Consider the following 27,759-nt stretch of genomic DNA (forward strand, 5'->3'; position numbering starts at 1 on the left):
TTGACAAGATCAATCTCTGCAAAGAGTTAATATGCCTATATCCACTGAAAGTAGTTCATCTCATTCGCAGATGGATGTACATTCAGGGGTGGATATGAGTTTTTCGTTGTATTCTTAAAACGATCACTCTAGATTATACCTTATGCAAAGAAATTTGAAATGTTTGAAAAATTTCATTAATTTCTAGCAATGGTTAAAACCATTAAGGTAAGTGGTTAAAGATCTTGCGAACTGATAGGGGTGGAGAAATAGTTAGTAGATATGTAGTTCATGTTGGAAGTTATTTTACCAGGAACTTAGATCTACTCACAAGTATGTTGATTTAACAACCTAAATATGAACTTCTAAAACGATATGAAATTAAACACATAAGAGTATCAGAAATCTTATAGTGATTGCAGCGGAATATATGTCTCCTCCCACTCAGATCTCTAACCCTTGATTCCTTTCTGTAGCAGAGTATAATCAAGATCTGAGCCCGAAAGTCCTTCTTTGTTATCTCTGAAATCTACATAGCCTTCCTCACTATGATTGAGGTATTACTTGATGTGTGTGGGCACTACTCTAGCACTCATACATTTCGAAACAGTGAAGGAATAGAGAGAGAGAGAGGGTGGCGGCTCAGAGAGAATTTTCTGAGAGAATAATGCTGTGAAAAGCTTTTCAGTTGTGTTAAATTCTGAAGCCTTTGCCTTCTATTTATAGATTACCACCAAGGGCTATGATTGACATTTTGAACTGAGAAAATCAAAGGGAAAAGGAAGGTAAAGGGGCCGGCCGAGGCAATGTGGAAACAAGGCTTGCCTCTTTTCCAACTTTCCTTTTCCTACACTTGATAGTTTCCTTTTTTGTGAAAAATTGCCAATTCCATTATTCAACCATATTAATGATAAATCTGATTATTTAATAATTAAAAATAATTATCAAATAATATATTATCATTTATTTTATTAATAATGAAACTAATTAAAGTTTCCTAATTAATAAATATGCCCTTCAAAATCTTTATTTACTGTTTTGCCCTTAATAAGTGCTAAATTCTCAAACTGACAAGTCTATCTTGAGAATTTTTAATTGATTAATTAAAATCAATTAAATGAGTCCTACAAGTAATATCATCTCAACTAGTGAGGGGACCATGGGTCTATATATCCGAGCTTCCAATAAGCAGATCTAGAATTTACCACTTAAATTCACTGACTTATTAATTCTTCGTTGAATCCACACATAGAACTCAGAATTGCACTCTCAGTATATAGAATGCTCTATATGTTCCACCATATAGACACATTATTAGTTATCCATTGTTATAATCCTAATGTGATCAATGATCCTCTATATGGATGATTTACACTGTAAAGGGACTTAAATTACCGTAACACCCTACAATGTATTTTATCCTTAAAACACTTAACCCTGTATAAATGATATTTCAACTAAGTGAAATGAGTACTCAATCATTTATCTCGTTTGGTTAAGCTCGAAGGAAATCACCCTTTGCTTACTATTCGCCAGATAGAAGCTATAGATTCCATATTTATGTTAGCGCTCCCACTCAATCGCACTACCGTGTTCCCAAAATGTATGTATTGCCTAGACTAAAGTTTTAGGCTTAACTAACAAATCAAAGAACACGAATAATACTCTTAAAATTAAGCCTAACCATATCAGGATTTAGATCATGTGATCTAGGATCAACTTATGATATTGAATTGAATAGATGTTTACGGTAAGTTTCAAAATCTAATTCAAAGTTCAATATCGGTCCATTCCAATGCATACTCCATGCATCCAACCTGAGCTTTACTTTAACCTATGTTCTGGAAAGAACATAACATTTCTCCAAATGTAAGTAAACTCTGTTGTAGATTGTCATATCAGTGAAACCCAGTGTTCTGATAAATCTAGGAATACTTTATTCACATAGTCATGTTTATTTTCCACTGTGTTCACAACACAATAAACATGTTCAAGTATGTGAAAAGGGTTTGGATGAATTTATAAATCAAATAGACAAGCAATTGATTAACTGAACCAAAACTTACACAAGTGAATGAAAAATTACTTCTGTCACTTTATTGATATAGAATAATCTGGATTACATTGAAACAGAGTTTTATTTAGGGCATAAAACCCAACAGTTCAAAGATCATTAAATTGATTTTTGAATTATATCCAAACTTACCTCCCCAGAAATTTCGAGTTACATATTGATGATTAGTTACTAGTCGTTGCCTAATTCCTTCTATGGTAATACAATTTCAGAATGCTGCAATGGTTGTATACTTAATGTAAATCATTACTAGATTCATGGATGACCTAATCGAATTCTTAAGAAAAGCTAGAACTGTTAACCATGGTTTGTTAGCTATTCTAAGTGATTAGGGGTGGACCATCCCATTTTCAATAGATAAGAAAGTGTTTGTTCAAACAAATACTACTTTTCTAAGAAAATGACTAAGTCTGAAAAACAAGTAGCAAATAAAGGAGATATTTAATTCTTGATTCCAAAAGTGTTCGATCATCTTATTTGATATATGATGATCCCACTGCCTCTGTTGTCTTGTCACAACCGAAGAGATCAATACCATTTAGTTTTCTTAGACATAATTCACAGTACCTCGTCGTAGTGGGAGAGTTTCTAGGAACTCACCTTCTTATGACTTGGGAGACACTAGTGATTAAAATCCATTGTGAGTTTAAACAAGTAATGGATTGTCAAGATAAGAAACTAAGAAGAAAAGCCAATAGAACTATGGTTTAATCCATTCACATGAAATAACCTAGTTTTCTATAACAAGGACATAAAAGGAAATTTTAGTTAATAAGTCTATTCAATGGACTTAACAAACTTCCTGTTCCTAGTATTATAGGTTTGAGTTTATCTAAACCTATGGCTTGTGGTATACCTGGTAATTACTTACTCTAATGCAAGCAACTTACTTTAGTAAGATGCTGAAGAATTTTCTTTCTAATGGAAATCTATAGAAGCTTCACAACTTCTTAGACATAGATTTTATTTATCTAAGGAAAAGTCTCAACTATTCCAAAAAAGATAAAGCCATGAAAGAATTTCTTAAATCAACAGTGAGAGGTCTTAGATATGCTTTTGTATGCCTTAGACCAGACACCTGCTGTTGAGTGAGAGTAATGAGTAGGTATCTGATTAATCCAGGAGAAGAACATTGGAAGACAATCAAGTAAATCTCAAGATTAAGAAGAGGAACTATATGTTAGTCTATAAGGGTGTGTTTAAAACTCTTAGACTACACCATATCAGATTTAGTAATTTGCCTTTGTGCTAGTAAATCTTTCTGATAAGATGGTGATTACTCTGGGGGTGGAATAGTGATTTTGGAGAAGTGTAAAAACCTATTTGAAGTCTCTAGGTCTACCAGAAAGGGACTGAATGTTAAGGTTGCAGGAAAGGTACTTATTCAGTCTAAGGAAAGTTCTATACATTTTTGGCATCATTCCAAATTGCCTTAAACTACTAGTGTTAATTTATTGATTAACCAAAAGTAGTTGCCGAAGATATAGAATCCAGTATCCCAAGAGAGTAGACATATAGAGAGGAATTTCACATTATCAATGATTTTGTGATTAAAGGAAGAGTAATGGTGGAGAAAAGGTTGTGTTTAATTCAACCTTTCAGATCCTATTACGAGGAGTTTACTACTACTACACTTGATTTGTATATCAAGGTGTTGAGATTATTTGAAACGCTCTTTTTGTTTTATATTAGTGCAAGTGGGAGTTTGTTGGGTTTTATGCCCTAAATAAAACTCATTTCAATATAATCAGATTTACTTATTAATATAGATCAGAAATAACATTTAATGTTGCATGGTTCACATGATTTATTTCATGATTATATATACATAATGTATAAATTCATCTGAAACCCTTTTCACATACTTGATCCTGTTTATTGTGCCGTCAACACATTGGAAAGTAAACATGACTATGTGAATAAAGTTTCCTAGATTTATCAGACAGGGTTTTACTGATATGATAATCTACAACAGAGTTTACTTGCATTTGGAGAAGTGTTATGTTCTTTCCAGAGCATTGGTTAAAGTAAAGCTCAGGTTGGATGCATGGAGTATGCATCGGAAGGGACCGATATTGAACTTTGACTTAGATTTATTAAACTTACCGTAATATCTATTCAAGTCAATATCGCCTAGTTGATCCTAGATCAAATGATCTTAATCCTGATATGATTAGGCTCAATCTCGAGAGGCTATTTGTGTTCTTTTATTTGTTAGTTAAGCCTACTTTTAGGTCAGGGTGATACGTACATTTTGGGAACACGGTAGTGCAATTGAGTGGGAGCGCTAGCATAAACATAGAATCTATAGCTTCTATCTGGCGAATAGTAAGCAAAGGATGATCTCCTTCGAGCTTGACCAAACGAACATAAATGGTGGAGTACTCATTTCACATAAGCTGAAATATCATTTATACGGGGTTAAGTGTTTTAAGGATAAAATACATTGTAGGGTGTTTCGGTAATCTAATCCCGTTACAGTGTAGATCATTCATATAGAGGATCATTGATCACATTAGGATTATAACAATGGATAACTAATGATGCATCTATATAGTGGAACATATAGAGCATTCTATATACTGAGAGTGCAATTCTAAGTTCTATGCGTGGATTCAACGAAGAATTAATAAGTTAGTGAATTTTAGTGCTAAATTCTTGATTTACTTATTGGAAGCTCGGTTATATAGACCCATGGTCCCCGCACTAGTTGAGATAATATTGCTTGTAAGACTCATGTAATTGGTTTTGATTAATCAATTATAATTCTCAAATTAGACTATGTCTATTTGTGAATTTTTCACTAAGTAAGGGCGAAATTGTAAAGAAAGAGTTTTAGGGGCATATTTGTTAATTATGATACTTTGTATGGTTCAATTAATAAATATGATAAATGACAATATTATTTAATAATTATTTATAGTTATTAAATAGTTAGAATTGGCATTTAAATAGTTGAATTTGAAAATTGGCGTTTTTGAGAAAATTAGATGCAGAATTGAGAAAATTGCAAAATCCAAGTAAGGCCCATTACTGTACATGGCTGGCCACTTGGTTTGAATTTTTAAACAGATATTTTCATTATTTTTATGCCAAATAATTCCAACCTAACCCTAGTGGAATGCTATAAATAGATAGTGACGGCTTCAGGAAATTTACACTAAAATTTCTACACTTTTCTTCTGACACTTCTAATTCAGAAAAAACTGAGCCTTCTCTCTCTCTATCTTTGGCCGAACCCACTCTCTCTTTCTTCTCCCTTAAATTTCAAAATTACCTTACTGTATGAGTAGTGCCCACACACAGCAAGTGATACCTCAATCATAGTGAGGAAGATCGTGAAGAAAGATCATCAGCAAAGGAGTTTCAGCATCAAGGATTCAGAGAAAGAGATCCAGGTTCAGATATTGATAATGCTCTGCTACAGAAAGGAATCAAGGGCTAGATATCTGAACGGAAGGAGTCATATTATTCCGCTGCACCCAATGTAAGGTTTACGAAACTTTATATGTGTTTATTTCATCGTTTTAGAAAGTTCATATTTAGGGGGTTAATCAACATACTTGTGAGTAGATCTAAGATCCTGGTAAAATAATTTCCAACAAAGATTTGGTCCCTGTTCATCAGTGTTTTGGATTTACACTGATGTGATAATCAGCGATGAAGTATACTTACACTTGGAGTAAGTGTTATGTTCTTTCCAGGACATTGGTAAAGTATACTAGTTTTGAATGTATGGAGTATACATTGGACTGGACCGATATTGAACTTGGTCAAAGATATTGTAAACTTACCGTTGTATCTTTCCAAGACAATATCAGAAGTTGATCTTAGATTAAGAGAATCTAAATCCTGATATGCTTAGGCTCAATCTTAGGAGTGCTATTCATGTTCTTTGATTTATTAGTTAAGCCTACTTTTGGGTCAGGGTGATACGTATATTTTGGGAACATGATAGCATAATTGAGTGGGAGTGCTGAACATAAATATGGAATCTATAGCTTCTACTGGTGTATAGAAGTAAAGTGATGATTCCCTTTGAGCTTAGTTAAATAGAAGTAAATGGATGAGCTCTTGTTTCAGTGACTATATATTAGATCACTAAAACATCATTTACAGGTAACTAAGTGTTCAAAGGGGCAAAATACATTGAAGGGTGTAAACGATAAATTGGTCCCATCTCGATGTAAATTATCTATATAGAGGATCTTTTAATCACATTAAGATTATAACAATGGTTAAATGAGATAGCATATTGATATCATGAAACATATAATATGCTCTATATAAGTCTGTGAGTGCAATTCCAAGTTCTAAGAGTGGATTCAACAAGGAATTAATAAGTTAGGGATTTACTTGGTAAATCGGTTCAACTTATTGGAAGCTCAGCATATAGATCCATGGTCCCCATTCTAGTTGAGATTATACTGTTTTTAAGACTCTATAATTGATTTATGATTAATCAATTATAATTCTAAAAGTTAGACTATGTCTAATTTGTGAACTCTCACAGTTTAAGGATGAAATTGTAAATAAAAGGGTTTCTAGGTTTAATTATTAATTAAGAGACTTTGCATGTCTAATTAATAATTATTTTAAATGATAATATTATTTAATAATCTATTTTAGTTATTAAATAATTAGTTCCAGCATTTAAATGATTAGAATTGGAAAAATGGCATTTTTTTTTGGAGAAATAGAAATAAAATTGAGGAAACTACAAAATCCATTTGAGGCCCATAAACACACCATGGCCGCCCACATGTTTGCTTGTTTCCCAATTATTATTTTCAATTTTAATGGCCATGTAACTGCTAATCAAAGCCTAGCAAAAATAGGAAAGTGGTGGATCACACCAAATAAGGTAGTTAATCAATTACACAATAAAAGAGGAAACTGCTTATTTGGAAAGTTGTGCTCTTCCCTTTTCCTATATATAGCCGCCCCTCTCTTCACTCTTGGCATGTCTTTGTATGCATCATAACCTGCGAAAATAAGAGAGAAAAGAAGAGAGAATTTCGAAAATCCTTCTCCCAGACACATCACTCAGTACCTCAATCATAGTGTGGAAGACTGTGAAAGATCACATCCAACTGAAGGAGAATCGGGCTCAGATCTTGATTATACTCTGCTACAGACAGGAATCAGGGGTTAGAGATCTGAGTGGAAGGAGACACTTAATTCCGCTGCCATCACTGTAAGTTATTCTTAACTTTTATGTGTTTTGTTCATCGTTTTAGAAGTTCATATTTAGGTTGTTAAATCAACATACTTGTCAGTAGATCTAAGATCCTGGTAAAATTAATTCCAATAACCAGAACTCGAAAAATTCAATCTGTATTGTTACAACTGTAAACATGAAATAGAAATCAAGTTTCTACTGAAATTTGGAATAAATAAGACATTTTCTAAATCCGAAATTCTGTTCTAAAACTTGAGTTTGGCTTTTCCTCTAGCTCTAACCGATATCATTTTGCCATTACCGACTTTAAGTTTAAACTCTCCGGATTTTAAATAATTCCAATTTTCAAGCAATTGCAATGAACAACAGACATGGTTAGTAGATCTAGAATCAACAATCCACATGGATTTGTCATTCTCTAAAATACATGATTCAGAAACTAAAGCATTACCATTGTTCTTAGTGTTCAGAAGTCTCGGACAATTTGACTTAAAATGTCCCTTTTGTTCACAATTATGACATTGAATAATGTGTCTGATTAATTGTTCTTGTATTGTTCTTATTGCTGGTTCAATCTGTTGTGAAAGATAATCTGAGGAAGTGGAATGACTTTCTCTATTTTTCTCAATTGAGCCTGAAGTAGTAGGATTGTCGGATGAATTATTCTCAATATCTCCAGCTTTCCTTTTGCCCTTATTTGCATTACTGGAGAAGGATCTCCATGCAAGTGACAATGTCCGTTCATAAGCACGCAATTTAGCGTCCAGCTTGTCTATGTCAGACGAGTTCCAATTGTTAACAACGAATTGGTTAAATTCAGATGATAAGTTGTTGAGAACAAAATGAACTCTTTTCTCTTCAAATAAAACAATTCCCAGCATAGCTGCTTTCTGGAATTTCATGTTCATCATGAGCAACTATGAAGTGATACTCAGACCAGGAATCATCTTCACACTTTGGAGTTCATTCCTAAAGGCATATTCTAGATGAGGATTGGGGTCTGGGTTGTACATTTTGACAATACAAATATCAATAAACAGAAATAAATTATTGGTTCAATTAAATTCATAGACAAGTTCAGAAAATAACAAGTAAAGCAAATATGTTTGCAAAACTACAAAAATAAAACATATAAATTATTTTCCAAGGTTTCCAACATAATGAAATACAGTGTCCCGGTAAGCAAGAGTCAAAGATAACATTTGTTGAAAAGAGTAGTCAGCTCATCTAAAATGGACACCATTTTAGCAACCTTTTATTCGATCAAAATAAGAATCCAACGTTGACACGTTACGCGAGAGTCAAGGTTATTCTCATTTTTGAGCTTCTATCATTGTTTCATATTTTGTAAGTTTATATCTTAGTAGTCACCTTAGGGGAGAGTCTAATAGAAACGAAAACTTACAAAATACTTATCATATGAGATCTTACGGTGTTAAGTGCTTTCAACTAATAACCATCCATAAGGGGGACGAAGTCTAGCGTCTCGAGGTTATATTGAAAACAATTAACCATTGTTACCAATAATGGAGATCGAATATCTCTTTGATTAAAGATCATTATTTAAAAATAATGTATTCTTAATTAATCATTTATTTTAATCTATATATTTTAATAAGGAAAATTACTTAATTTAAGTTGATCCAAAATTAATTAAAAAATTAATTTTCAACTTTAATTTAATTTTCAAACAATAATTTCGAAAATCCATTTGTAATTGAATATAAAATTTTGAAATTATATTAAAATATAATAAAATAAATTCCTGAAAAATATCTAATTTAAGTTGGTCTAAAAAAAAAATTCAACATAAATAATTTTCCAAAATTTAATTAAATATCAAATTATGTATCTTGAACTAATCACCTTAATTTGAAAAATATTCCTATTTGAGTTGATCCAACATTAACAAATTTTTAACTTAAAAATATTTTAAAAAATATCTAAATAACTAATTTCCTAGAAAATTCTACTTGATTATTAATTTTAAAATATTCTAATTTAAGTTGATCCAAAATTAGTTTGAAAAACTAATTTTCAACTTAAATATATTTTTATGAAAATTCAAATAATTAAGTATCCAAAAGAATCTAATTAGTTATAACTTGTTTTATTTAATTAAATACTGAAAAATATATCTAGTTTATCTTGAAAAAAGTTTCATTAAACTAAGTGTGTTTTTCTTAAATTAATTTCAAAATAATCTGATGAAAAATTAATTTCATATATTTCAAAATTAATTATGTTTCTAATCAATTTTATTACAGTTATTAACCTAAGTGTGTTTAATTAACCTATACAGTTATTCAAATCAGGCAAATGGGCCTTCACAATTGAGGTTGTTCATGTGAGGGAGGACTGGGTTCAGTATGTCATACCCACTACTAATGGCCCCCTAACTCTCACACAAGGCCCAAAGGAGCGGAATTTAACCTTAATTTATTCATTGAATACTAATTGGGCCTAAATAAAATCTATCTTATGTGACAATTTTATTCAGCAACCTAGTCCATTTTAATTAAAAAAATTAAATGGGCTCCCTATATGCATCTAAGGCCAAAGCAAACATATAGGCTCACATAGGCACATTGATTTGGACAGATCTTATCATGTTACTAGGTTTACATACAAATAAAAGAAGATTGTAAAATTTACCTATTACAAATTATTTATTTGAGCAATTGACAATTGAACCATTAGTTAAAATCAGATCATTGGATCTGTCAACAAGTTAACCATGTCAATTTAGATCAAATAATAATAGGTTTTATAAAACAAGTTTTAATAATAAACAATAATAAAACACACACATGCAATAAATTGGATAGTTTGATATAGGATATATTTAATTTAAATTAATTATATAATTAAATTATTTTCAAAAAATCTAAATAATAAATTATTATCTTCGAAAATAATAAAATAAAATTAAATAATTAATTAAATTTAAAATTAAACCTATAAATTTGAAAAATTCGGTTTTCAACAAACATAAATATCTATTCAAAAGATGCAAACAAACTTTTCAGATTTTATGTTATTTTAAAATAGAATAAAATTGGGACCAATTGCTTGGGATCATGTTTGCCAACCAAAAGAAGCTGGAGGAATCAGTTTGAAAAGAATAGCAGAGTGGAAAATAGCAGCAATGACAAAATATATGTGGGCAATTGCGAACAAAGAAGATAACCTATGGATTAAATGGATACATTGTGTATACATTAAATGAGAGGATTGGTGGACTTATCAAGCTCCACCTCAGGCAAGCTAGTACTGGAGGAAATTGAATTTGGTCAAAACTCAAATCAAAGGTGTTATGGACACTCAACACTTCACAAGCACCAAATACAGTATATCAAATGGCTACAAGACTCTTTTCCCTCCCTAAAGCAAAGTAAAATGGAGTCATGAGGTATGGAATAGATTCAATATTCCTAGGCATAGATTTTGCTTGTGGATTACAATCTAAGATAGACTTAAAACTAGAGAAAGATTGGACAAACTCAACATCATTAGAGAAGACTACTGCTTGTTCTGTAAGGATCATCTTGAAACTTCAGAGCACCTTTTCTTCTCTTGTACATTTTCTACTATTTGTCTTTCTCAAGTTAAAGCTTGGCTAGGTTGGAGAGTTGAAGCAACAGATTTGAGCAGGCTGTGCAGGTGGCTGGAAAGAGCAAAATTAAGCAGGTTTCGGAAGGCAGTTATAACTGCTGCAGTGGCTGCTTTGGTGTACCATATATGGAAAAATCACAATGAGATGCTATAGAATTCAGGGAGAATAGCAAAAGATATTGTTGTCCATGCCACAATGGAAGATGTAAAGAATAGAGTGCTGTGTAATTGGCCAAAGAACCACAAACCAGCTGATACCGACTGGTTTGCACTACTATAGCATCATTCCTTTTTGTTTTCAGGGTCAGTTTTCTTTTTGTTGCAGCTGTGAAATAGGCGCTGCCACTACTTGTAAATATATATATTTATACAAGGAAAGGAAGAAAGAAAGAGGATAAGTTGTGTAATTACAATTGATTGTATTGTATAGAAAGAAACCAGGTCTTCTTATTGAAGATGCTAATAGGCTGTAAATGTTTTTTAGAGTAATGAAGTACATGATTGATTGATTAAAAAAATAGAATAAAATTAAATATCCAATAAAATAAAATGATAATTAATATCATTTATCTGATTTTATAATTTAATTTAAATAAAATAACAAAATTTTGAAAGTTAACAAAATATCTAGTTAGATTTTTAATATTTTCTAGATTAAAATGAACTTATTTTAAATTTCAAATAAGGTCATTTTATAAAATTAATTAAATAATCTAAAATATATAATATCTGACCTTAAATTTAAAATTAAGATAAAATAATTAAATTTAAAAAAAATAAAGGCAACCAATTAAGCAAAATATCAGATTTTTAATTAATTTTATTATGATAATTAGATTTGAAATTTGAAAAATAAAATCATAATACAAAATTACACAAAAAATTCGAAATCAATTCCATGAAAAAATGAAAAAAAAAATTGCATTTTGTACGACTGGTATGCATACCATCCGCGCCCGCATGCATGATGGCTGACCAAAGTTTGCCGCATAGGAGAGGATGCAAGCAGCATTCCCGCCCACGTATGGGGAGCCTTCAGACAAAACTTGCCCACCTGATTGAGAAACTTGGAAAAAAGGCTTGTCCGAAGCCGCGTACACCTGAGAAACCAGGGAGTACGCGCGCGTTTGGTGGTGTCACAACTAATTCATAACTAATTCAAATAAAATCAAAATTAAGTTCTGTAAAAAAGTGAATTGCTTAATTTTTTCCATACTATCCAATAAAAATAATTCCAGAATGAAATTTCAATTATTTTATGTAAAACATTTGCAAACATCAATCAATCATCAATAAATAGATAGATCAACATGAATCACATCCAAATCACACATAAATTGTTTTAAATCTATATTTCTTGAAAGTAAATCAATTACCATGACTTTGAGGCCAATTTTTAGAATATCTTTAACCAGGATCTAGATTTACTAACAAGTATATTTTTAACATGCTAAATATGAATTTCTAAAATCATGAAAATAAACACATAAAAGGTATGAGAAACCTTACATTGGTTGCAGCGGAATTAAATGACTCCTTCCACTCAGATCTCTAACCCTTGTATCCTTTCTGTCGCGGAGTATCACCAAGATCTGAGCCCGAAACTCCTTCAATTGTTTAGATTCTTCACAGTTTTACATACTATTATTGAGGACTAACTTGCTATGGGTGGGCTTGCACTCAATCACTAAAGGCTGAATTTTGATTTGTGAAGAAGGCTATAGGATTTCGAAAATTAGAAGGAAAAAGAAGAAGAAGAAGTCTCAAACTCACTAGTTATCAGATATAATGAAAACTAGGTCAAGAGTCAATATTTGCATTAGTTGGATAATAAGATCTTTCTTTTCTTTTTATACTAATTCACTTGGGGTTAGGATTGAATTATTTAGAATAAAAAAATGATAAAAATAGCAAAAATGACACCTAATGGCCGGCCATGAAGAGGGCCCATCACTAGTTAGATTTTCGCCACTTTTCTCAACTATTTATCTATTTTTACAAATACCACTTTTTGTAATTTCAATCCTATGAATGCCAAAACTATTTATTTAATAATTAAAATAGTTATCAAATAAAATCATCATTTATAATATTTATTAATTAGACTTCACAAAGTCTCTTATAATAAATAAACCCTAAAATCTTATTTCTTCACAATCACGCCATATCTTAGTAAAAATTCATAAACTAGACATAGTCTAATTTTAGAATTATAATGGATTAATTAAAATCAATTAATTGATTCTTACAAGCAGTTTGTCTCAGCTAGTATGGGGACAATGGGCCTATATAATCGAGCTTCAAATAAGAAGATCTAGAATTTACCAAGTAAATTCTCTAACTTATTACTTCGTTCTTGCACGACTATATATTTGGAATTACACTCTCAATTATATAGAACGCTCATGTTCCATGATATAGATACGCTATAAGTTATCTATTTGTTATAATCCTAATAATCAATGATCCTCTATAGATGATTTTGTTAGTTTTTGTGCCCTAAATAAAACCCATTTTAATATAATCAGATTTATTAGTTAATAAAGATCAGAAATATCATTTTATGTTGCATCGTTCACATAATTTATTTAATGATTATATTTAATATATAAATTCTATTAAGTCCAGAACATATGTATTTGTTAATGATTATAGTGTTGTCAGCACAGTAGAATATAATCTTGATTATATGTTCGAAAGTTTAATTCCCTGATTTGTCAGTTCACTGGATTTACACTGGCATGATAATCAGCGATAGGTATTCTCATACCTTGGATAAGTGTTATGTCCTTTCCAGGATATTGGCAAAGTTTACCAGTATCGGATGTATGGAGTATACATTGGAAGGGACCGATAATGAACTTTGATTAGATATGTTAAAATTTACTGTAATATCTATTCAATTCAATATCACCTAGTTGATCCTAGATCAAATGATCTTAATCCTGATATGATTGGGTTCGATCTCAAGTGTATTATACATGTTCTTTGATTTGTTAGTTAAGCCTACTTTTGGGTCAGGGGGATACGTACATTTTGGGAACATGATAGTGTAATTGAGTGGGAGCACTAAACATAGATATGGAATCTATAACTTTTATAGGTATTTAGAAGTGAAAAGATGATTTCCTTCGAGCTTGGCTAAACAGAGATAAATGGTTGAGTACTCATTTCACTTCGCTGAAATATCATTTATACGGAGCTAAGTGTTTTAAGGATAAAATACATTGGAAGGGTGTAACGGTAATTTAATCCCTATACAATGTAAATCATCTATTAGAGGATCATTGATCAAATTAGGATTATAACAATGGATAATTAATAGCGTATCTATATCGTGGAACATATAGAGCGTTCTATATGACTGAGAGTGCAATTCTAAGTTCTATGCGTGGATTCAACAAGGAATTAATAAGTTAGTTGATTTACTTGGTAAATTCTTGATCTGCTTATTGGAAGCTCAGTTATATAGGCCCATGGTCCGCATACTAGTTGAGACCATACTGCTTGTAAGACTCAGTTAATTGATTTTGATTAATCAATTATAATTCTAAAGTTAGACTATGTCTAGTTTATGAATTTTCACTAAGCAAGGGCAAAATTGTGAAGAAAAGAGATTTTAGGTTTTATTTGTTAATTAAGAGACTTTATATGTCTAATTAACAAATATATTAAATGACAATATTATTTAATAATTAATTTTCAGTTATTAAATAATTGGAGTTGGCATTTAAGTGATTAAATTGGAAAATTGGCGTTTTTGAGAAAATGGGGTGGAAAAATAATAAAATGGCAAAATTACAAAGTGGGCCCAATAACTATCCTATGGCCGGCCACACTTGTAGAAATTTACTATTTATTTTTCTATTATTTTAATGCCAAATAATTCTAACCTAAACTTAGGTCGTTACCTATAAATAGGTAGTGATGGCTTCAGGAAAAAGATGATGCATCTCTTTCCTTCTGAGAAAATTCTAAGTCGCCACTTCCCTTCTCTTTTCTTCTTCAATTTTCGAACCTTGAGTGAATGAGTGAGTGCCCACACACATCAATTGGTATCTCAATCATAGTCTGGAAGATTCCGAAGAATCCAATCAACAAGAAGGAGAATCAGCATCAAGGAAGGAGAGAAAGAGATCCAGGTTCAGATCTTGATAATGCTCTGCTACAGAAAGGAATCAAGGGCTAGAGATCTGAACGGAAGGAGTCATTTTACTCCGCTGCACGCAATGTAAGGTTTCTTAAACTTTATATGTGTTTATTTCATTGTTTTAGAATTCATATTAGGATGTTAATGAAACATACTTGTTAGTAAATCTAGATCTTGGTAAAATATTTCCAACAACTGGTATCAGAGCCATGGTAATGATTTACTTTCATGAAATATGAATTAAGACGATGTTATGTGTTGATTTGGATGGTTTCATGTTGGTTTATGTGCGTATGTGATTAATGTATGTGTTGTACAAATTTTTTCCACGAAAATATTTTTTCTGTTTTTGAAAATATTTTATTTGGATTCCTTGTGAAAAATTAAGCAATTTTCATTTTTATGGAACTCGATTCCGATAAAAATTGAAAAAGATATGAATTTAAAATTGGATGTCCATGGGGTCGAAGCTTGGTGCACGCACGCACCAGGAGCTTCGAACAAGACCCCTTACGTGCCCAGACAAGGGACACCCACGCTGTCTGAAGCCATGTGCATTCAGACACGGACCCTACTGTCCGCCCGAAGATTACCCTGCGCTTGCCGAGTTCTCCCGCACGTCCCACCCTGCAACTCCTTCGTGCGCGCGCGTTTGAGCTCAGTTGCAGCCTCCTGGGTTGCAAGTGCAGCTCCTGGGCAGCCACCTCACAAAAATCCGATTTTCATGGGATTTTTTCCCAATTTCGGATTTTTCAATTTTCAAACCCTAATATCTAATTAAATATTATTTTTATCATTTATACCTAAATATTAATATTTTAAATTAATAATATTTATTTTTTAATAGACTATTATTATTTTTTGATATTTTGATGTTTAAATTTAAAAATTGATTATTTTTTGTTTTAAATTATTGTTAGATTTAAAAATTTGTTAATTTCTTTAATATATATATTTTATTTAATTATAAGATTAGATATTTTGATATTTATCATATTTTAAATTAAAAGATAACTTTATCTTTTTTATTTAAAATATTATATTAAAATTATCTTATGACAAATATAATAATTAATAAATGTGAAATTAACCTAGATATTTTTATAGATATTTTAACCATAATATTTTTAAATTCAAAAGTTTGTTATTTTGTCAAATATTTAATTATTTATAAATTATAAGTTTAAAATGATGTTTTACTATTTTATATCATTTTACTTATTGGAAATTTATAAATTTTATTTTAAATATTTAAATAACTTAGATATTTTTGTAGAAATTTGAATTATGCTTAATTTAAGATATTTTGACCTATAATTAGGTAATCATTATTTATTTATTATTTTACTCTTAAAATAATAATTATCTAACCACATCTATTTTAAAATTGGTTTATTTTATTATTTTACTTTTATTAAATTATATGATTTGAAATTGATATTGAAGATATTTATTTTTTTCCAATCATTGATCTTATTAGATATTTAATTTAATTTGATAAAAATAATTCAAATAAACCTAGATCTTTTAAATTAGTTTTCATTTTTGAATTTTAAATTTTGAGATTTTTGAGGTTTGTTTTAAACAACCGAAATTTTTAAAATTTAGTTGGTTAGTTTAAGAATAATAATTTAATTATATTAATATCTTATTTGACATCTATTACATGGACAATGTTCGTTTATTTATTTATATTGTTTATTCTAATTTTTTTTTTAACAAACCTATTATTTATTTGATCTAAATTGCTATGATTAACTTGTTGACAAACCCAATGATCTTATTTTAATCATAGTCCAATTGTCAATAGATCTTATAAATAATTTGTAACAGGTAAATTTTGTACTTCTTTCATCTGTGTAAACCTAGTAACATGATAGGACCCATCCAAATTATTTGACCTGTGTGAGCCTATATGTTTGTTATTGGGCTTAGATGCATATCGGAAGCCCATTCAAGTTTTACTAAGTAAATGGACTAGGTTGCTAAAATAAATTTTGACATAAGTAAATTTATTTAGGCCCAATTAGATTTGGGCTTATTCAATGAATAACAATTGTTTATTTAAAGGTTGAATTCCTCTCTTTTGGGCCTTGTGTGAGAGTTAGGGGGCCAATAGCAGTGGGTACGACATACGGAACCCAGCTTTCCCTCACATGAACTACCCCAATTTTGAAGGCCCATTTGCCTTATTTAAATAATTGTATTAGGTTAATTATATTAGTCTAACCTAATTAAAATTAAATTAGAAACATAATTAACTTTTTTTTTGAATGAAAAAGATGCTTTATTAATAATTGAGATCAATCATAACAATGTTCACCAACTCAGAAGGTAAATTTCTAGCATCAAAAGTGCAATCTGACAAAGAAGAAGAGCTACGCGCAAGGAAATGTGCGGCCTTATTAGCAGAGCACTTAACAAAGGACAAAGTAACATTAGACAACTCAGATAAAAGGTTTTGACAGTCATGGACCAACATCCCAAATGTAGAAGGAATAAAACAGTTGTTGTGGATTGCTTGGACTGCCATCAGACAGTCGGTCTCAAGTATAGTAAAAGTCCATCCCTTAGTTTTTATCCAACTTAGGGCTTCCTTAATTCCGATTAGCTTAACAATTTCAGGGGAAGTGCTACCTGATCTACACGAAGTAACAACTTCAATGATACAACCGGACCTGGCTCGAGCAATAATGCCAAAACCAAAAGAGTTATGAGCTTTAAAACTTGCTCCATCAACATTTATCTTCACCATATTTGCACCAGGTTTAGTCCAATGCTCCTCCTCTTTTCCTATCTCAAAACGAGATATAAGAGGATCAAATCTATGATGTTAAGCACTTTTCCATTGGTAAATATTAGATCTTGCTGACAGAACCACATCCAAAGCTAGTGTACTTTTCTGGTTCCATAGTAACTTATTTCTTGCATTCCATATTGCCCATGTCACCATTAAAGCTTCTTCAATTTGAGTTGGATTATTGTCCTTCATAACATCTTGAAACCACTTGTGAAAGGACTGATGAGAAGATGGAATGATATTAACATAGGACCTATGCCAACAGGACCTAACAAAGGAACAATCCACCAATAAATGATAAATGGATTCTGCTGCAACATTGCAGAATGTACACTGCTGAGTAACAGGTACATGTTTGGAGTTGAGTTGGACTTAGCCCAGGTTCCAGTTAGAGCTCTCCAACCAAAATGCAAGACTTTTGGGTTGTACATTTATTTTCCAAAAAGCTATCCAAAAATCAGAGTCCAAACCAGCAGAAATATCATGGTTTTGTAACCATTTGTAAGCACTTTTTACTAAGTAAACACCAGTCTTTTCTTTGCTCCAAGTCCATCCATCCTTTTGAACAGTTAGAGGCAGAAGAATGCTGATGATTAAATTACGATCTCGGTCATCAAACATATCATCTAAAATCTCCTTGTCCCACTGATGTCTATCGATACAAATTAAGGAAGAAACCTTATAATTCACAAGCCCAAGATGAGAGGTACGGACAAAAGGATCTGTGGCATCAGGAAGCCACGGGTCCTCTAAGATAGAAGTTTCAAAGCCTTTGGCAATGCTTTTCCTTGCACCAGCAAGAATAAGTTGTTTGGTTTCAAAGATGCTTTTCCACACATAGCTAGGATTATTCCTTAAAGATGATGTCAAGAAGGAACCTTTAGGAAAATACCTTGCCTTGAAAACCTTGCTAACTAGAGTAGTATCATTTACAAGTAGTCTCCATGCCTGCTTACCAAGAAGAGCAAGGTTATACTCTCTCAAATCTTTAAAGCCTAAACCGCCAGTACTCTTGTGTTTGCAAAGCTTTTTCCAACTCATCCAAGAAACCCCTCTGCTTTGTTTAGATGATTTCCACCAGTAGCTACTCATAACAGACTCCAAAGATTTGCAAGTGTTCATAGGCAAAACAAACACTGACATAGCATAATTAGGGAGAGCTTGAGCAATTGTTTATAGTAAAATCTCTTTTCCAGCTTTTGATAAAATCTGCATTCCTAGCTTTGAATCTGTTTGCATAATTTGTCTTTTAGGAAGCCAAATATTGCCTTCTTGTTCCTGCTGATTATGCTGGGTAGTCCCAGGTAGAGACTAGAATCATCTGCTTCTAGGATGCCCATTCTATGGCAGATTTGAGTACGATCAGCTGGTGTAGTATTAACACTTAAAAATACAGAGTATTTTGAGAAGTTTACCATCTGACCAGAGGCCATTTCAAAATCCTTCAATAAAGTTAACACCTTTGCAGAATCATTGTCATTGGCTCGACAAAACACATAGCTATCATCCGCAAATAACATGTGAGAAATAAAAGGAGCACCATTAGCAACTCTAATGCCTTTGATTTGATGGGTGATCTCACAGTGTTTAATTAGTGATGAAAAAGCTTCAGCACAAATTAAAAACAAATAAGAGGACAAAGGGTTACCTTGTCGAATGCCCCTAGATGGAGTAATAGGGCCAATACTCAATCCATTATGAGTAACCATGTACTCAACCGAAGTAATACACTGAAGTATGAGAAAGATCCATTTAGAATCGAACCCCATCCTAAACAAAATCGCTTCAAGAAAAGGCTATTCAACCCTGTCATAAGCTTTACTAAAGTCGAGTTTCAAAGCCATAAATCCTTCCTTGCCCCTCCTTTTGCATTTTAGATAGTACATGACTTCATATGAAATCATGATATTATCTGTCATGAATCTGCCTGGAACAAAGGCGCTTTGCGTGTCTGAAATCAAATGTGCAAGCACTATCTTTAAACGATTAGATAAGACTTTGGAGATGATCTTGTATAAAACATTGCACAAAGAGATGGGTCTTAGATCAAATAATCAACTTTTAAAACATATGAAATTTATTTTTTATTTAATATTTTAAAGTTAATTTTAGAAAAACACTTAGTTAATGGTATATATTCTAGATAGTTATTTCTAGTACTAGTTATATTTTCTAATATTTAATTAGGAAAATATTTAAAGTTGTAAATTAATTATTTTTCTTAATGGACCAACTTAATTATAGAATACTTTTCCTAATATTAAATTAGAAGTAATTATTAAGTTTCCTTTATACTTAATTATTTAATTCTTATATTTAATACATTTAATTAAATTGAAAATTAAATGTTTAAGTTGATTTCATTCTTGATACTTAAATATTATTATTTTCATGATATTTAAATAAATAGAAAATTATTTTAAGTTTGAAATCTTATTTCATAATAACTTTAATTTGAATAATTTTCAAAATCTATTTTATTTTATTTTATTAATCAATTTTTTTTATATATTTCGAAATTGCATTTCTTAAATGCAGAAAAATTTTGAATTTTATTTGAAAAATAAATTAAAGTTGAAAATTATTTATTTTAACTTTGGACCAACTTAAATCAATGTTTTTTTCATTTAATGATTAATTAAAATAAATGAATGAAAATATATTATAATTAGAAAATAAAATAATTAGTCAATGAAAGTCTAGATAGATATTATCTGTTTTGCTTGAAGTATTTTTCTAGTGTATTTAATTAAATAGAAAATTAATATTTAAGTTGATTTTCATCATGATACTTAAATATTTGAAATTTTTCTTAAATATTTAATTAAATAGGAAAATTATATTTTTTGTTGTAAATTAATTTTATTAATTAATTTTGGACCAACATAAAATTAGAATAACTTTTCCAGGATTTATTTTATTTTATTTTATTTTAAAACATTTTTCGAAAATTCTATTCTTAAATACATTAATTTTTCGAAATGCAATATATATTTATAGAAAATTAAATTTGAGGTTTAAATTAATTTAAATTAATTTTGAAACAACTTAAATTAAATAATTTTCTTAATATTTATCGAAAAATTATTACTAAGATGGAAATAATTCATTTTATTTTCATATCCATCTAAGTATAATTTTATAAATATTAATTTAATTTTATTTAGAATTTTATTCTAAATTAGAAATTTTAATTAAATGGATATATATTGAAAATAAATAGATTAAAATAAATAATAGAAGAAAATACATTTTAAATAATGAGCTTTATTATTATTGGGACATTCGATCTCCATTGTTGGTTTTACATAGTTATTGTTTTAGTGAGTAATCCTCCCTAATGGAGGAACGTTCATTAGCAAGTTAGCGCCATAGAATCTCGAAAGATAAGTATTATTTGTAAGTGTTTATTTTAGTATGGATCTGTTGGGTTTTATGCCCTAAATAAAACTCTATTTCAATGTAATCCAGATTATTCAATATCAATAAAGTAACAGAAGTATTTTTCATTCATTTGTGTATGTTTTGGTTCACCTTATCAATTGTTTGTCTATTTGATTTATAAATTCATTCAAACCCTTTTCACATACTTGATCATGTTTATTGTTTTGTCAACACAGTGGAAAGTAAACATGACTATGTGAATAAAGGATTCCTAGATTTATCAGAACACTGGGTGTTACTGATATGACAATCTACAACAGAGTTTACTTGCATTTGGAGAAATGCTATGTTCTTTCCAGAACATTGGTTAAAGTAAAACTCAGGTTGGATGCATGGAGTATGCATTGGAATGGACCGATATTGAACTTTGAAATAGATTTATAAAACTTACCGTAATATCTATTCAATTCAATATCACTAAGTTGATCCTAGATCAAATGATCTAAATCCTAATATGGTTAGGTTCAATCTCAAGAGTATTATTCGTGTTCTTTGATTTGTTAGTTAAGCCTACTTTTGGGTCAGGGTGATACGTACATTTTGGGAACACGGTAGTGCAATTGAGTGGGAGCGCTAACATAAATATGGAATCTATAGCTTCTATCTGGCGAATAGTAAGCAAAGGATGATTTCCTTCAAGCTTAACCAAACGAAATAAATGGAGTACTCATTTCCCTTAGCTGAAATATCATTTACACAGGGTTAAGTGTTTTAAGGATAAAATACATTGTAGGGTGTTACGATAATTAAGTCCCTTTACAATGTAAATCATCCATATAGAGGATCATTGATCAAATTATGATTATAACAATGGATAACTAATGACGTGTCTATATGGTGGAACATATAGAGCATTCTATATACTGAAAGTGCAATTCTAAGTTCTATGCGTGGATTCAAGGAAGAATTAATAAGTCAGTGAATTTAAGTAGTAAATTCTTGATCCGCTTATTGGAAGCTCGGATATATAGACCCATGGTCCCCCCACTAGTTGAGACAATATTACTTGTAAGACTCATTTAATTGATTTTAATTAATCAATTATAGTTCTCAAGTTAGATTGTGTCTATTTGAGAATTTATCACTTATTAAGGGCAAAACAGTAATTAGAGAATTTGAAGGGCATATTTATTAATTGGGAAACTTTAATTAGTTTTATTATTAATAAATAAATGACAATATATTATTTGATAATTAATTTTAATTATTAAATAATTAGATTTGACATTTATGTGGTTAAATAAAGGAATTGGCAGTTTTTGACAAAACAGGAAACTAGCAATGTAGGAAAGGGAAAGTTGGAAAAGTGGCAAGCCTTGTTTCCACAATGCCTAGGCCGGCCACCTTGCTTCCCTTTTCCCATTGATTTTTCAATTTTATAATGCCAAGTAATTCAACCATCGCCCTAGGTGGTCTTCTATAAATAGAAGGTAAAGGCTTCAGTTTTTGTAACACTTTGACAGAATTTTCTCTCACACAAAAACACTCTTCAAGCCGCCACTCTCTCTCTCTCTATACCTTCTCTGTTTTCGAAATTCTATGAGTGATAGAGTAGTGCCCACACACATCAAGTAATACCTCAATCATAGTTAGGAAGGCTGTGTAGAATTCAGAGACAACAAAGAAGGACTATCGGGCTCAAATCTTGATTATACTCTGTGACAGAAAGGAATCAAGGGTTAGAGATCTGAGTGGGAGGAGACATATATTCCGCTGCACTCAATGTAAGATTTCTCTTAGTTTTATGTGTTTAATTTTCCATCGTTTTAGAAGTTCATATTTAGGTTGTTAAATTAACATACTTGTAGGTAGATCTAAGATGCTGCTAAAATAATTTCCAACAGGATCACCCTAATGGTGGCGACTTTAATAGACTTGCAAAAGTATGAAACAATGGTGGAAGCTCATAAGATAGAATGGCCTTGACTCTCGCCTTAACGGGACAACGCTGGATTCTGATATTGATCGAATAAAAAGCTGCTAGAATGTTTATCATTTTAGATGAGCTGACAACTCTATTCAATGGATGGTATCTTTGACTCTCACCTAAACGGGACACTGATATCAGTTTGTTGAAGACCTTGTGTTATAGTGAGATTTGTCTCACCTCAAAACTCGAGACCAGACCCCTATTTAGAGGACACGTATACTCAGATTTCCAATGAAAGTTGAGATGTCCATGAGGGACTCCTCGAAGTATTAAACCTCGCTTAAGATAGAATCAGCGAGAGGCAGCGAGCATGACCAAAGTCTGATCGCATTCGAGACAAGAGAGTAGCCCGCATATATCGAATTATGTGCGAGTATCATCCCCATGTCCGTGTATAAACCAGAAGACCGACTTTCTGTAAATGCGAGTTGGACCTAAGAACCCTGCAGCCTTTATAAACCAATATAGACTCGCATGTCTAGGTTCTATCAGCTCATCATGCGATGTCCACAAAAGGCAACTATCTAAGGACGCAAACATCCTAAACATAATGATAAACTTCCGAGATTAACATCAGAACGTGAACAAGTCAACTCGCAGATTTGGAAGACGCATACGTTGATGAACTTAGTAACTGCCATTCATTTATTAATGTTAACGTTGTTTAGTTTAATTATTGTAATTCAATGTGTAAAAACGGATTGACAATGAATGCAATCCTTGTATAACTGATCGGACACCTGCTTTGTATATAAAGGGGTGATCCACCGTGAAATGGCACCTACGAAACTCTTGCTACAGTGGACTAAGCAGACCGTGATCTGACTGAACCACTATAATTCTTTGTCTCATTGTTATTTCCAGCTTTCTGTTAATCATTTCTCATTCCAAGTTTGAGTACTCGCCATTCTAGGTTGAATACTCGCACTTGTTCTTCATATAGATTTCTTTCTGCTATTAATAATATTATACAAAATTGGTGTTGCGAAATTCACTCGACCACATTTGGCGCCGTCTGTGGGAAACGAGAATTGAAATATTATTCATTTCAAGTAAGAATACCATCATCGCTGGAAATCAAACAAATGGAGGTGCTAACAACGGGTCCATCAACATCGGAATGATGAATGTACCGTTATCTGGAGCTAGAATACCACCTGTGGACGTCGTTAATGGCAGAGTAGGGAGGAGCAACATCAGACCTCTCAATCTGTTCCCTGAAACAGCTGGTCCTCAAGTCGAGGAAGCGTCCACACCACCAGCAACCATGCACTTTCCACCCGTCACTCCGGCGGTGGTATATGAGGGAATCATCCAGCTCACCACTGATCAATATACTGCGATCCAGGGCCAATTGCGTGCACTACAGGCCAAAGTGGATGGACAAAACCGGGCCCGACGCCCCCCTCGAGTCCCTACTACTCGCACAGACAACCCTCAGGTAACGAATTCTAGACGTCGTAATAACCGTGTTCGAAGGGAACGAAGAGCCAACCCTGAGGGTCTGGACCTGAATCAGCCAACATCGAGAGACCAATCCGTGAGATATCCTAACCAAGGAACGCAGGCTGACGAAGATCCTGAACGACGCAATCCTCGCAGTCGACCGTCGAGAGACAATGACGCAGAATCTGCCTCCTCATCTTCTCATGGTCGTACACCAAGCAGGTACACAAGGTCCGGCTCTGTAGAGACGCAGCAGGGAGGACACTATCAAGTACATCGAGGTGATCTGTGTGATCACCTCAACGCAGTTTTCAGAGCGCGCTCTCGCGCCCCCCATAACGAGGAAACACCCCGTGATCCCCATGTGGGCGATCAAGGTGTAAACACTCACAATAACCCGCCTAGCGCACCGATAGCGACTACTGGGGTCACTATCCTAGCGAACCTCGCCGCGGTAGTCGCGACTCCTGTAGTCGCAGCAGTCCCGACTCCTGTGGCAGGAGGAATTGACCAAAGCATGCTTTTGCAAGCTTTGAAAATGCTCGAGCAGCAAAGAAAGCCCATATACAAGCTGCATGGGACCTCTCCTTTCACTACGGAAGTGCGACAAGCCCAACTTCCCAAGGGATTTCGTCTATCCGAATCCCTAAAATATAAAGGTACCTCTAACCGTATAGATTATCTTGAAAAATTTAATACTATAATGGAAGTGGATCAGGTACCACAACTTGCAAAATGCCGCATTCTTGCGGTAACGCTCGAGGAAAATGCCCATGATTGGTTTACCCAATTGCCTGAGGCCTCGATATCGACATGGGAAACCTTTGTCGACTTATTCCTCACGCACTTTCAGGCCACGATGACCTATAGACCACCTTATACAACTTTGGCCAACATCAAACAAGAACCCGGTGAGTCTTTACAAGACTATTTTAAACGGTTTAATGCGGAAGTAACAAAAGTCGAGAAGGCTCCCGAGTCTTCGCTTGTTTGCATGTTGATAACAGGTATTTTGCCGAGAACCGATTTCTGGAAGGAGCTACAAGCCCGAAGGCCAGAATCACTTGTCGAATTCTTCGCTATGGCCAAACCTCATAAGAGAATCGAGAATTCTCTGGCAGAGTTGGAGAAGGGCAAAGATAAACGTAAATCACCAATACCGCGATCAAGATCTCGCAGTCCCCGAGGGAAGAATTCCAGAGGCCGAAGCCCGAGAAGACACAGCCCACGGAGACAACGAAGTCCAAAGCTGGCCAAATCTCCTCCCAAGAAGGAGTCCTGTCCGAAGAGGAAGGGTGGACCGCATTTTGTTAATTATATCGAACTCGCAGTGTCCCGAGACCACATTTATGCGATTGAAGAGAAGAATGGAGTCTTCAAGAAGCCACCCCCCATCAGGGGAAACCGCGACAGAAGAGACCCCAAAAAGTTCTGTAAGTACCATAAAGATATTGGTCATACCACTTTAGAATGTTGGGTCTTGCAGGATGAAATCGAGGAGCTGATGCGGAGAGGAAAATTCGATAACTATCAGAAGAACGAGGAAGGTCGTCCCCGAGCGGATGACACGGAAGAAAATCAAAACGTGAGTGGTTCGAGAATGCCTCGCAATATTTTAACTATCATTGGAGGGCCCCATATCGCAGGAGACTCCCGCAAGTCGCAAGAGCGATATGCCAAAGAAGCCAGAGAGAAGCCGCTCACCAATGTAAAAAATCTTAGTGAGCGGCCAGATAAATTGTTTAAGAAAGAATGCGACGACATCACATTTATGGAGAGTAATGCGAGATGGGTCCATCACCCGCATTCCGACGCACTAGTTATCATCGCCAATATTGGTGGAGATAATGTCCACTGCATACTCGTGGACAATGGAAGTTCAGTGAATCTTTTGAACTTCCAAGCCTTCAAACAAATGGGGTTGCAAGAAAAGGACCTGCGACCCGTGATGTCGAGCATATACGGTTTTACTGGCGACGTCATCGCATTAAAAGGAATGATCAAACTCCCAATCACCTTGGGAACCACCCAAGTAACAGCCAAATCAATGGCTGACTTCGCAGTAATCGACCAGTATTCGGTATATAATGCCGTGATTGGTCGACCAATTTTGAAAGAGATGAAGATCATAACCTCGATCTATCATCTCACAATGATGTTCCCTACTCCCGCCGGAGTAGGTTCTGTGCGAGGAGTCCAGTTAGACTCACGAGAATGCTATAACGCAACAGTTAAGCTCGCGGAGAAAAGGTCTGTAAATGTTATCTACCTATTGGAGGCACCACCTTCCCGCCAGGAGGTCCTCACAATCGAGGAGGTACCACATGTGGACGAACCAGATTTGGATCCAAGAATCCTTGATCATGCCGTCGCAGCCCAAGCCACGGAAGACACCATTGAGGTACCTATAGATCCTGTAGATAATAGCAAAGTTTTAAAAATTGGTTCTAAGTTGAATTTTCAGCAACGAGAACAACTAACGACCTTTTTGAAACAAAATCTTGATGTTTTTGCCTGGAAACATTTAGATATGGTCGGAATATCTCCGCAGGTCATGTGTCATCGATTGAACATTGACCCCGAGGCGCGAGGTGTCCGACAAAAGCGCCGCAAAATGGACCCCGCGAGGTACCAAGCGCTAAAAGAAGAAGTCGACCGCCTACTAGCCTGCGGCTTTATACGGGAGTCGTTTTACCCTAATTGGTTAGCGAATCCCGTACTCGTGCCCAAGCCTAATGGCTCATGGCGCACATGCGTTGACTTTACAGATTTAAATAAAGCCTGTCCCAAAGACAGCTTTCCCCTTCCTAGCATTGACCAACTTGTTGATACCACTGCAGGTCATGAACTTCTGAGCTTCATGGACGCATACTCGGGATATAATCAAATCCCGATGTATGAGCCCGACCAGGAGCATACCTCGTTCATTACTGATTGAGGATTATACTGCTACAAAGTAATGCCTTTTGGTTTGATAAATGCAGGTGCGACTTATCAGAGACTTGTAAACATGATGTTCGCAGATCTTATTGGAAACACCATGGAAGTATATGTTGATGATATGCTCGTAAAATCTCAACATGCGAAGGATCATATTTCCCATTTACAAGCAATGTTCGATATATTGCATCGATATAAG

General features: G+C 33.3%; 1 protein-coding gene across 1 annotated transcript; it reads right to left on the reverse strand.

Moving 5' to 3' along the window:
• Window positions 1-17,290: 17,290 nt before the first annotated feature.
• On the reverse strand, window positions 17,291-18,943 carry LOC115696648 (uncharacterized). The gene is made up of 3 exons (XM_030623539.1): window positions 18,204-18,943; window positions 17,899-18,068; window positions 17,291-17,793 (listed from the first exon to the last, which is right to left on the reverse strand). Exons 1-3 carry the CDS (start codon window positions 18,941-18,943, stop codon window positions 17,291-17,293), a joined length of 1,413 nt encoding a protein of 470 aa, XP_030479399.1.
• Window positions 18,944-27,759: the final 8,816 nt, after the last annotated feature.

Source organism: Cannabis sativa, chromosome 7 (assembly GCF_029168945.1).
Source record: "Cannabis sativa cultivar Pink pepper isolate KNU-18-1 chromosome 7, ASM2916894v1, whole genome shotgun sequence".
Lineage (NCBI taxonomy): Eukaryota > Viridiplantae > Streptophyta > Magnoliopsida > Rosales > Cannabaceae > Cannabis > Cannabis sativa.